The sequence below is a fragment of the Morone saxatilis genome, unplaced genomic scaffold (assembly GCF_004916995.1).
Source record: "Morone saxatilis isolate NCDOM2014 unplaced genomic scaffold, NCSU_SB_2.0 Contig19, whole genome shotgun sequence".
In the NCBI taxonomy this organism is placed as follows: domain Eukaryota; kingdom Metazoa; phylum Chordata; class Actinopteri; family Moronidae; genus Morone; species Morone saxatilis.
The window spans coordinates 3,786,403-3,798,999 of NW_023339751.1; the positions used below are offsets into that span (position 1 = coordinate 3,786,403).

At 37.8% G+C, this 12,597-nt stretch overlaps 1 protein-coding gene across 4 annotated transcripts in view; it reads left to right on the top strand.

The window, feature by feature from the left end:
- The window catches only part of fam204a (family with sequence similarity 204 member A), a 16,881-nt gene extending 5,336 nt beyond the window's left edge, over positions 1-11,545 (top strand). For all 4 annotated transcript variants that reach the window (XM_035663708.1, XM_035663709.1, XM_035663710.1 and 1 more), the window contains exons 6-7: positions 11,127-11,236; positions 11,418-11,545. In XM_035663708.1, the coding sequence (XP_035519601.1) occupies positions 11,127-11,236; positions 11,418-11,469 (162 nt within the window). In that variant the 3' untranslated portion in view covers positions 11,470-11,545. The remainder of the gene's footprint in view (positions 1-11,126; positions 11,237-11,417) is intronic.
- The last annotated feature ends 1,052 nt before the right edge of the window (positions 11,546-12,597 follow it).

Genomic DNA, 12,597 nt, shown 5'->3' on the forward strand with positions numbered 1-12,597 from the left:
TGGGTGCATTAATGTAATGCCTACCTATAGACGGTAGAAAATCTGACCTCAAGACTGGATGTGTTACCCAAAAAGATAATATTCAAGAAATGACACCACAATCTGTAAACAGGAGTACAGAATGGGTGTTTGCATGAAATTATATTTTGCTGCTATTTAAAAAAAAAAAGTTTTATATTCTCAGAAAATTCCTGGGAGACCGCAGCCTCTTGAATGAATAAGTAGGCACCAAAAACAAGGGTCTGTGTTTAAAAATGAAAAAACTGTTGTACTATTCATTGAACTGGCATTACATGCGTCACCCTGGTATCTCCAGTGTGTAATAGACATTAGTGTGCAGCATCAGAGCCTTTTCATATTCCCATCTTAACTGCTAGCAGAGTGGTCAAATATGGGGGAGTTAAATGAAAGCTCTTGTGAGTGGCACCTGCGCTGTACTTTCAGAAAGCCTCTTAGAGCGCTGGTGGATTGGTTTTAGCCTGAGCTGAGGTTCTCGCCTCCCTCGCACCTGCCTCGCGTCTTGCCAGAACCGTGATAGGACGTGACAGAAGTCTGGCAGGCGCAACTCATTGTTTAGCACTGATAACTTAATTTCATGAGAGTACTGTATAGTCAATTGACCATTTTGAAATCCCCCAAAACCGAGGTGACATAAAGTTCGTTCACTTTTGAATACAAAGAAAGGTGGTGCCGAGTATATGCTAAAAACCAAAAAGTTTGACGGGTTCTGAATCAGTTAGAAAGGATTATATTATATCTTAAACGATGCAGCCTGTAATGCAGATAACATTAAGACCAACATGTTTGTTTACAGCACTCCTGTTCACTTTTGACAGGAGCACTGTGACAAACATTTAGAGGATCAATAATCCCCGCTGTGGCCAGAATCAATTTCAAGGTTATAATTGAGTGGCTCATTTGGTACGGAATGGCTTAGATGTTTAATTTGTTTATGGTCATAACACCAAGACATGATTGTGGCAGGCTTTTCACTGGAAGAATAGGAACAGGTTTTTTTCCGCAAAAAATGCAAAAGCATTCTGACAGCTGTGAGGAACTAAAGAGGCCTGTTTGTCCCTCTAGGCATTGTTTTGTAAGGAAAACGCTGGTACATGTTGGTTGACAATGTTTCAGTATATTTTCATCCTCAATCTAACGGTTTCCCACTTATCTCCTCAAAGCAAGGAGAAATGGAAGGAAGATAGAGAGCTTGCTGTCAAAATCCCCCCTTTTATAAGACGGAAATGTTTGTTTCTGCTGTTTTGAGCTCCCACAAATCAATTAATGATTTCCATTTGCTCTACTTTCTTCTTTTAATCTGAACATTAAAACAATTTGGTAAAAACCTGTTTTGAAGGCTCCTTACAAATTCTGAGATACGTATTCTTTCATCTGTCAAACTTCTGAGACACGCTGCTCGGATATTGCAGGTTGAGGTTTTTTATTCTCATTACAGTCTTTAAATATTTCCCAAGGCTGTAAGTCTTTGTTTTAAATGAATTCATGAAGACATGCTCCGTTTTTAAGTGAAAGTATTAACACCCACGAAGATGGTGCAAAGAAATCACATCCCCTTTTAGGTAACAAAATATTATTTATGTCTACATTGCTTAGACAAAGCTCCCTAATGTATTCCTTTAAACTGTGCAGATAGGGTTTCTTTTCTCATAAAGATGTCTGTTGATCCTTCTCAGCATGTTGTGATTTCTTTTCACAAGGCTTATAAGACATAAAATAATATAAAAAGCTTTCTCGCCTCTAAAGTAGTCCTAGTAGTTCAGTAGATTAAAAGGTGCAAGTCCTCCAATTAAGAAGACTAGGTCTCCATCCTTTGATTCCCGCACATTAGTTTACACTGCTGCAAGTTGCATATGGGATATTTAATTCAGTAATTAGCATAACGTGGAGTGACTGACACATAGTATAAACGGCTCACAGCATGTCAGCAGGCTTGATAGCATCCAGCAGCTCCTATTTGACAGATTGATTTTACAGCTATTCTAGGTAAATGAGCCAGTGCAAAAAGCTGATAAATCATTAGAACTATAAAGCGCGGTGGGGCTTCCTACGTCATCTGAAGTGTAGGGTGACCTACAGGAATATTTGTAATGTATTGCCTCCATTTGGTTTGGTTTTATCCTGTTAACAAACATATAACACACAAGTACATATCTCTTTCCTTAAAAAATATTTTAAAGCTGTTTTCTAAAAACTGTAATAGATTCCAGGTTTCTCATTATCTCTTAAACTCTCCCAGACTTTTGGATTTAGATCCAAAAGAATATCTTTACATTTTGGCTAAATTTGGCCTATTGCTGGTTGCTAGTATGCTCTTCAGTGTGCTCTTAATAGTCTGGTGCCAGGCCATTTAGACATTTACACACAACTTGCTGTTAAACACAGAACCTTATTGGTAATTGTACCCAAATTTAGTGAAATGTGCCCAGTTTCAACAAACAGATTTTCAACTAACAAAGCCAAATCGTCAGTATACAGAAAACACTCACAATAATATACAGATTTAATATCATTAACATATATTAGGAAGTGTAAGGGTCCTAAGATTGATCCCTGTGGAACTCTACATATGACCACTCCTACATCTGATCAGGTTTTATTCAGCTCATACTGAATAGGATTACTTAAGTATGATTTAAATCAACAAACTACAAAGTTATCACACTGAATTGCATAAAAAAAAAATCATTGACTAAATCAACAGACGTATCTTTAGTCTTTAGATCCATTTGAACCCTGTGATTTTCTGAACCTGGATTGGTTTTGCCAATAAAATGTGGTACTAAACATATAATTGGAGAGAAAATTTGAGAATTAATTCAGCACTGTACCCTAAAGATGACTGCTACTGTACAGTACTTTGTGTCACACTAATCCACCTTCTCATTGTAGTATTTCATACATCATCCTTACAACAAATAATTACTCCCTTGTTCTTTTTTCTCTTTGTAAAACAGAGCCACTGAGGTCTTTTGAAATAGTCAGGAGCTGTACTTTATATATAGTAAGTGGGTATATTTCACCACAAAAGACTGTCACGCCATGTTAGAGCTTACAGTTCCCCCATAGCACTCATCACAGCTATTAGAGTGGCATTACCACTTCAAAACAGAAACTCTCTTAGGCTGTTACAATAGGGGGTGTCAAGTCCATTTCATGACTTCCAGGAGCTAAAGAATAGGAAAAATAAAAAGTATTTGCATTGCTGCTGGCCTCTCCTGAACCAACGACAAAGAAGAAGGCCCGCAAATGACACTGCACACAAAGAAAGATATATGTAGAGACGAAGAATGAGCTGGTACTATGCAGGATCTGTATAGTTCATACACACCTGGGGTTGAACTATTCAGACAGTTTTATAATATAGGGATCACTGTCTTATTTAACTGGAGATGTAAACACTACAGATTGTCAACCGTGCTACTGCAATCCTTCCCACAGGAGACTCAAATGGACCTTTATTCAGATTATTAAAAGTTGATTTCATAGTAGTTTTCATAGAACTCTTCATTCAGTGCTTGATTCACGGGCTGTAATCCGGTTTTATTCACGTTCAACTGTTTACACATAAGTATTATCTAGGAGTTTGCCTCCTCTTCTAATGCACTTTTGGACCCCAGGATTTTGTGGGGTGCAGGTAAGAGTTTGCAGACATGGGGGGAAACTAAACATGAAAGGAATACAGCTTAGTGATACCACAGCTACAGCAAATTAAACAAAAGCAGACACATTGGTCAAGTTTCTAAAAGAGTAGAAGCTTATTCTAACACAGTATTTATATGCAACAAAGCTAAACCAGGACATCTGAGTAACTGACCTACTATTTTCTTTGTATGAAACTGCTTTCACTTGTGTCCAAAGTTCTGTCAGTACAACATATTTTCTGAATTGACACATACTTTATAAATGTCACAAACACCTACTCTGAGGAAGCCAGTTCAGCACAGCAGCATCTTTCATGAGTTTCTACCATCTCTGCCAACTCTGACTCAAAATATCAATCATCATGTATGAGAAACCTGATGTTGCACTTCAGAGACCTCTCTCGCCCTGTTGTTTTTCTCATTTTTAGCAGAAAGAAATACTGAATAAACACTATATTGCAGTGTAGAATCATACAGTAGTCAGTATTCAGTATTCCAGAGCTTGTACTTTGTTGGATTGTCAAATTTGTGTCACCCTAATTTGGCCTCATTTTGACCAGTTCTTTACTATGAATGGCCTTTGTCTGGTGGACCTCTCTTTTGACCCTGTTTTGAGCCTGATTAACCTGATCAGTCTAAATAGTTTAAAGAGTGCTCCGTCCTAATAGTTGAATCGCCTAATATACAATGATTAACCATATGAATATGTATTAACTCGAGCCATTTATGGTTTCTGTAGCGTTTGAACCTGCGGATGGTTATAATATCCCTCATTAAGTTCCAGCTCGTATTTCAATAGAAGCAGCAGCTGAAAGGAAAAGCCCCACTGTCCTTGAAATCTACCCTTTGGAAAGCCTCGCTTAAATGCTGTGAAACAAAGGTGGCGAAGCATTTTGTCGGAGGAGACATGGTGGCTTAGTTGAAACAAAGAGCTGAACTAAGACTGTTTCATGATATTCATGTTATTTAACACCTTTTTTCTTCTCACCACCTTCTCCCTGCCATGCCCCGTGTTTGTAATCAAAAAATTAATGAGCAGCGCTTTTGTGGAAAGTGAGCTTTATCAGATTCTGACTTTCTCCGCCCCACATCAGAGCAGGAGGCTGACTCTGTCTCCCCTGTTAGCCCCCCCAGGCCACCTCGCAGAGAGTTTAGGGAAACTCTCCTCTTTGTTCATTTTTCCTTCAGCATAAGCAATTTATCACTGAATGAACTTTTATTGTATCTCTGGATGACTCACATTAAATTTTCGCCCATTAATTTTGAAATGGATTTTTGAAATGGGTACTAAGCTTTTATCAAATGCCTGGGAATCTCATTTGGATTATTGTATTTCATTAATTACTTGATAGACAAAGCATACTTTTCAATGTAGATTTGTGTGCTGTTTAATTAATTAGCATGTTTTCTCTTTTAATTAAAGCCATTTTTTTAAATTAAAGCCCACAGCAAAACACATATATAATTTGTTTGTAATTAGGCCTTAATTGGTGGTAGTGGAAGCTTAGCACCCTCGGTTTCTTTTTTCATGATTGCCATTTTATTGCCAGTCACTCATTAATTAAACTGTTTTTTCTAATTAGCTTATAAAACTGTTGATGGCATATTATTGTAAGTGTGAGTTCAAAGCTTGCTAATAAGCCTACCCTACTCAGAAGAGGCAAGATAATGGAATGTGCACAAAGCAGGCGAACTTTCAGAGATTTTTTTTTTGTCTACTCCCTAAAGATGACATGTCATGTGTATCTAGCATCAGATTACTGGAACAGAAAACGGAGGCATGGCTGTTATACTGTGCCTTCCCTGGAGTGGCTTTCTTTTCGCTTGCCATGTAATTCTGTTTGTCAAAGTGGAGGCAAGATTACAAAACGCTCTTATGAGGCTGCCCCATGAAAGACTGATTGGGAGAAACATGGTGGGAATATAGCAGTATGGAGGTGCATGCTGGGTTGGATTTTCTTTAGCATTTTAATGGAAGTAATGTCATATTGTAATTGTTTATGCTTCCTCATTATACATTGGTACCATTAAACTCCTACGCAGAGCTGCAACGATTAGTTGAGTAATCAGTAAGCATATTGTACACTAATTGTTATTCGCCATAGTTTTATTTTCATCATTAATCATTTTCTGTACAGATGTTTTGCAAAAAAACTCGCCTTGCAGTGTTACCAACGTATACAAAAAATACATGAAAATGTGTGGTTTGAGTGGGGATGGTGTGCTGGGACTGTTGTTTTGAGCATTGTGATTCATTTCCACAAACACAACACTGGGATATCATCACAAACCGTGTTCAAACCCGCCCCTATTTGGACACATATTAATGAAAACCTTGTTTTGTTGTTTGGTTAAATGTTGTGTTTTGTTTTTTATGCATGAAAATAGTGTTCGACAGATTTCAGAAAATTAAAGAAAAACATATTTGATGAAAGTTCTTGGCTTATAAGCTGCTGTCTGCCTGTGGATCCACATCCAGTGTCTGGCAACCATGTGGCCATCTCTCACACCCAGAATCACACAACTGATTACTGGATTTTCTACGTGATTATTTATTTTTATGAAACTTTTTACTCCACTACATTTATTCACAGCTCTAGTTACCAGTTAACCTATGGTGATCTTATAAAACAAGATGCATTATTATCAAACTAGCCAGTAGTATGTAGAATTAGAAACAATTAGTTGATTAGTCGATTAGTCGGTTGACTGAAAATTAACCCGCAACTATTTTGATAACTGATTAATCCTTTTAATTAATTTTTCATGCAAAAATGCCAAACATCTCATAGTTTCAGCTTCTTAAATGTGAGGCTTCGCTCCTTTTTCTTGTTTAAAATTATAGTAAAACTGAATAATTTTTGGACTATTGGTTAGACTAGACAAGCAATTTAAATGTTATGTTAAACATTAATGCAACAGGACGAAAAATTTAATTATAATATAATATAATAAATATATATATATATATATATATAATAGTATAACACTCGGGGGCATCTTTTGATTCTTTAACCATATTTTGCTGATAATATTTCCGTTTATTTAGTCTTTATTGGATGTTTTTTCTATTTTTAATTAAGAAAATAATCTTAGCACCAATTTTGATAATCGATTAATAGACTACGATTGGATTTTTTAACCCTTGAGGTCTTTATATTCACACCAAGTGATCTCTTATATCTATTGTCTTATCCAAGACCTGACATTCTAGTTGATTTGCATCCTTTGTGTTGCTTTGAGTCTACATAATCCAGTCCATTATATATAATGAAGTAACTGAATGAAACTTTGTATTCCTTCCCTTTAAATGCGATATGGGTGGTATTGATTGACCTCTTGATCTTCTGACCTCCCCACTGTTGCTGCAACACTGAGGCTTTGCAGCCAGAAACACATTTTTCACCCTCCTCCGCCTCAGTTCTAAGAAATTATGCTGAAATAACACACAAGCTGCTTAATCTGATATTCATTCCTTTCTTATATAGCCCTGCTTTCCAAAGTTGACTAAGGCCACATTATTTAGGCATTAAGGTAGTGTGATAAGGGAATTAGGCTGGTCATTAATCGTTTACACGTCAAATGCAGCAGAGCAGCTCGGGGAGGTGATTTAGCGAGGCAAAGCCATATAGCCCTTGTTAATCCACCTCTCACACGTTTTAATTGGAAGAGGCTTCCTGGATAGGAAATTTATGAATGGGTTTAAGGCCATTTCTTCCTTAAAGCCATCATTTATTTCTTATTGTTAATAGGAGCTTTAACTCTTTATCCACATGGAGATATATATTTCTCATCTTTCATTCAGCTATTGTCTTTTTGCACTTGCTGTTTAATTGCCACAGTGTTTTTGTAAACCCTGCGCCGCTCATAAAGATTCCCTTCTGCTTCTTCTTTCATCCATCAAACACCTCAGAAATAATGAAATAGAAGAGACACACAAATGTGACACTGTTATGAAGATCGACTTGGTTTATGGCTTATACAGCAGCAATGCAGATTTTTCTCTTTTTTCTTTTTGTTGGATTGAGGCCCCATGTTTGGGTCTCCACTTGAATCTCCATGACGACCCAAACATGAATGAACAGAAAACGGTGCTATTGACTTAACCCTCCTAGTGGCCTTAAGCTGCTGCTGCTGCAGTGCCAGCATTGTGCATGATGATTTTTTTTGCCCTCAAATCTTCCAAAGGTCAGAGTATTAATCCTCTGAATAAACCTTGTTTTTAACAGGGCTGTGCCCAGGCCACACAAGAGAGACACAAGGAACAGAAACATGGTTGTGATGGACACTTATTTGTATATTAATATGTGATGGAGTGGGCAGAATTGGTTTTTAGGAGCCAGATAAACAAAGAATGCAGGAGGTTTCCTGTCTCCTGCTTTTATTCCAGCTTTGTACTTTCATTCTTATTTTTCACCAGCCTCTGATGTGAAAGGATTTGGCACTAAGATGCACGCAAGGGGAGGGGGAAAAAATCCTGAAAAGTGGATCAAAAAAGTAAATGAAAAATAATGTCATATTACTGAAAATATGAGAGGCTAATTTGTGCCGACTTTTTGCTAATTTTGTTCTCGCCACAGAAAGAGGAGCCGTCACCTGCTCGGCGCCACAGCGCTGACAGTGCCAGTGATCCATGAAATAAGCTGCCGCTGGCTTTGTTCAGATAAGAATGAACAAATCTGCACAATGTACTGCTCTCGGAATCTCATTTTCATACTTGCATGCAGGCTAAAAGAAATAAGCTGTTTGCAGGCTTGATTAATCAGACATTTGAGGGTTTTTTTTTGTCTCTTTGATCTGCTCTGTCTCCTAGGTAACTTGGTTGACATTAATGTTGAGCCCCAGTAAAGACAATCAGGGATTGTAGACTAAACTGATAAAAAAAAAGGAAAAAAAATTAAAGACCTTTAATGCTTTAAATGTAGTAAACGCTATGTTGTGAATTTAAAAGAGGGGGGAAATGAGGGGCATGGAAGTGGGTTTTAATTTTGCTTTTGGAATGTTTGGGAAGGCGTGTTTTCAAGACCTTTTGAATTTTAAATGCAACCCCACAGGAGAGCAGGTTAATGTGGGTAATCCTGGTGTAGAAAAAAAGGAAAATCTCTGCCTGTAAATCTCCAAATGAAACCATTTAGCATCATGCAGTTTCATTTGATTTGCTCCCAGAATGAGCCAATGAGTGTTTTTTTTTCTTTCTTTCTGCAAACACAGAGAGCAGGAGCCGTTCTCAGATTTGTCAACAATTTAATAAACGTCTTGTGTATAATCTCAGCGTGCATCGCAGACACTGCACAGCATTCAGCACCTACACCACTCCAACGAGAGGCGGGGAAAACCCTGGAGTGGTTTTATCTGCTCGCAAAATCTACAGCAAATGTAAGAGCAATCACCCGTTATAACTCTCTTTAAGAGGAGAAAACATGATTTGAGGAATTTAAAACCTATAAAATGGCAAAGAACTGGAGAACTGTCATAGTATGTACGCTTCAGGCTGTGCAGACGCTTTCACAAATCTTCCAGTGACTGTATAGATGAATGCCTTGAGGGCCCAGCCGGAGCCCAGTACTTGCAGCCAGCCGAAGCCCTTATCTTAAATCCAAGCAAAGTACCATTAATCTTTTTGAAAGACCTTTATGGCTTTTAATGTATCCCAAATTAGAACATTTTACACCCTTGGTTCCTGAAATATGGTGATAAAAAGCCTTTAGAGTTTAATTTTTCCTGCCTGCTCGCTCTGACCTGCTTAATCCCAGCATGCATTAGGAGATATTTTAGTTTCAGTCTTTCTAATAAAGTTTATCCCACTTAATTATAATTGAAACATTTTTTTCCAGCAGGTCTTTTTTTTTTTTCAAGTGGCGCAGTGGTGGCACATTTCTTCATTACCTTAAGACTTTCTTTCCCCCCTGATTGTACTGTGAATATTACAGAGAATTACCCAAAGGTTTGGTGAAATTGTTCCAAGTTGTTTATCAAAGTTTGCCTTTGCTTGAATAATAAACCTATCTCAGGAGTGACAAGAGGAGGCAGGATTTTTCTCTTTGTTTCCCGTGCTTCTGTGTGACTGGGGTTATTGGGATTATTCTGCTTCACAATACATACGTCTTCCCTGGGATTTGAATGTTTGCTTCTTGCAGTCACGGTCATTCTCTTCACTTCTGATTTCAGGGACTGCCTGCAGTACTCCAAACAGAAAAAGTCTCTTTTACACTGGTGATGAGTGAAAAATGCCATTGCAATGTTTTCGAGACGAGAGGAAAAAAAATTGCAAAATGCTGAACATCGCTTCTCATTGTTTATTTATTCAGTTGTTTCATTTGCACATTAAACAAGAAAAAAAAGAAGTAATCAAAAAAGAAACAATGTGCGGGAGTGACTATAAGCCAGGAGCTTAAAAATATGACTTCTACTTAAAACACCTCAAACAAAAGGCAAAATAGATTAGAATAATTTTAATAAAACAATGTTCCTGTAATTTATGGAGCTGTGGGGCACTTCACCGCCCACACAAAACACACAAACATATACACTCTACCTTTATTTTTACTGGCTACTGCTCCAGAGCTGTTTACAATATTTTGGGTGCTGCAGATAAAACGGCTTGTAGGGTTGAAGGAAAACACAAGAAGCGCTTAAGAAATCTCAATCTCAACTATAATTGTTAATTTATCTGCCAATTATTTTCAATGAATCGTTTGGTTTCTGAAATATCAGATAATAGAGCGTTAGTTGACATTTTGATTGGCCAACAGTCCAAAGCCCCCAAAATATTTAAGTTACTATGAAAGAAGACTAAGAACACCAGCAAATATTCAAAATGAGAAGATGGATTCACTGAATATTTGGCGTTTTTCTTAATTTAACGACTAAAATTAATAGATTATCAACATTTTCTCTTGATTAACTAAGTGAGTTTCAGATTTAATGTCCGTTTCAGAAGCAAGGAACTTAATTTTGATATAGAAAGAATTTAAAACCACCAGATGTCTCAAGGAGAAGAATTGATTATCGGTAGAATTGCAGTTGGAGAGCCAACTAGGCTTAATATATGTATTCAATACATCATATGTTCGTTACACATGTAAAACCTCCTGATTTTTACTCTTCAAACATATTATTATTAGTTTTATTATTATATTTTCACATTGCCGCTTCATCTTGTTGTACGATGTTTAAACTTACGATATACATGATGTATGCCTGAGTTACTTTCTGTCACATACTGTACGTTATACTCAATCACCAGTCACCAAATGTCTTGTGAAAGGTGTTAAATTCTTGGAGTGCAGGCCAGTATTCATGTGTTGGTTCAGCTCTATAACGGCTCTGTTGTGGTGTGGAGGAGGCAGCAGCACATGGAAGCAGAGACACTGATGAGAAGCCGCCGTCAGTCAGAAATCTTTTTCATGCCACAGACTGATTTCCATTCTCTAATGATCCTCTCCTCTGTCTGCCTCTAAATAGCTGGCTGTGAATATCGCTCAAGCTGCTGATTGCCGTGACTTTGTGCAACGCAAACAGGAAGAGGAAGCTTTGAGGGAAGCGCAGAAGAGGAGGAAGGACATCGCCTGGGGGTACAATGTTTCTCTCCGTCCTCGTGTTTATTTGTTTGTCATCCTATCTGCCATGTGTGACACTCTCTGGGTTCAAGTACAGTTAAGATGGAGCTAATGAAACCTGCAGAGATTGAAGTTGACAGCTACATTGTGTTCATAAACGGTTCAGTAACTAAATGTTTCTTTTTCTGTGTTGCAGGTTTGAGGCTAAGAGACGATGGGAAACCAAAAGCAACATGGGCTTCATGTGACAAACGCAGAGGGAAAGGAGGACTGTGATTTATTTATTTATTTAAAGTTAATTTGATAAAAGTAGTGTTTTTTTTATGGCGGACTGATCCTGTTTCTTTTTATCCTCTTTGTATATTTTGAAGACTTCACAACAGTAGAGTGTGAGGGGGGGAAAAGTCGCATAGTTGGCTGAGGAAAAACCAATCCTGAGAGTACGAGAGAGAGAAAAAAAATTATGGAGCATTCAAATTAATTCCTAAGGCGCCCATTGGTGTCTGCATTGTGTTATTTTTCATTACATTTCAGTGATTTGAGCGTTCTGGCCTTTTTTTTCCCCCCCTTCAAATTAAATCTGGTGTACATTACTGGATGATGCGTTTATTTATTGCTGTAAAGTGGGTTAATCATGAAGGCGCTCCTTTCTTCTTCCTAGGAAGAGAAAGGAAAGATTAGGGCCCTAATGCAATGTACAGGATAATGTGCGATAGGATTTGGGAGTAGAAAATGAAATTTGGCTGGTGTAAACAGTTGTGAGCAGTTGTAAACTGGAAGTTGAGTGAACGTTTTGTGGAGGGGAGGGGGGGTGAGACATGAAACAGAGGCTTTGCTGTTGGCCCTCACCCATTCTGGGAGACGTGCTATTGTATCTAAGCCCGAACAAGAGGCACGCGCACAAGCCTACACTCGCCACTCATTGTGTGATGAGCTCTCTTCAGCATCTGTAAACTCGTCTAAAACCGTCGATTCCTCTCTCTGTTACTTTGATCTTTTTTGATCTGCAGCGTTTGCCTCCGCAGCTACTCACGCTTCTGAAATGCTCATACAGATTCCAGGAAGTGTTAATTGCAAACAGCATGCAGAAAAAGCACAAGAATGATAATTACTTTTATTCATAATGCGTGCTTGTATATATATATATTTTTTTTTTCCAACCATAGAAAATGATTGCTTTGCTTCAAGGTAATGAGAATTAAAATTAATCCACCTAAGTTGTTTGCACTGCACATATTTGGGCACTTTGTCCCCTGGTGAGCAGCAGTATTCTTATAGCTTTGCTGTGTAGGCTGAATCTGTACGAGGAAAAAATTAGCTAAACATCAGAAATAAAAGTTTGTAGGCAATTATGATACAAAACACCTGAGCTGAGG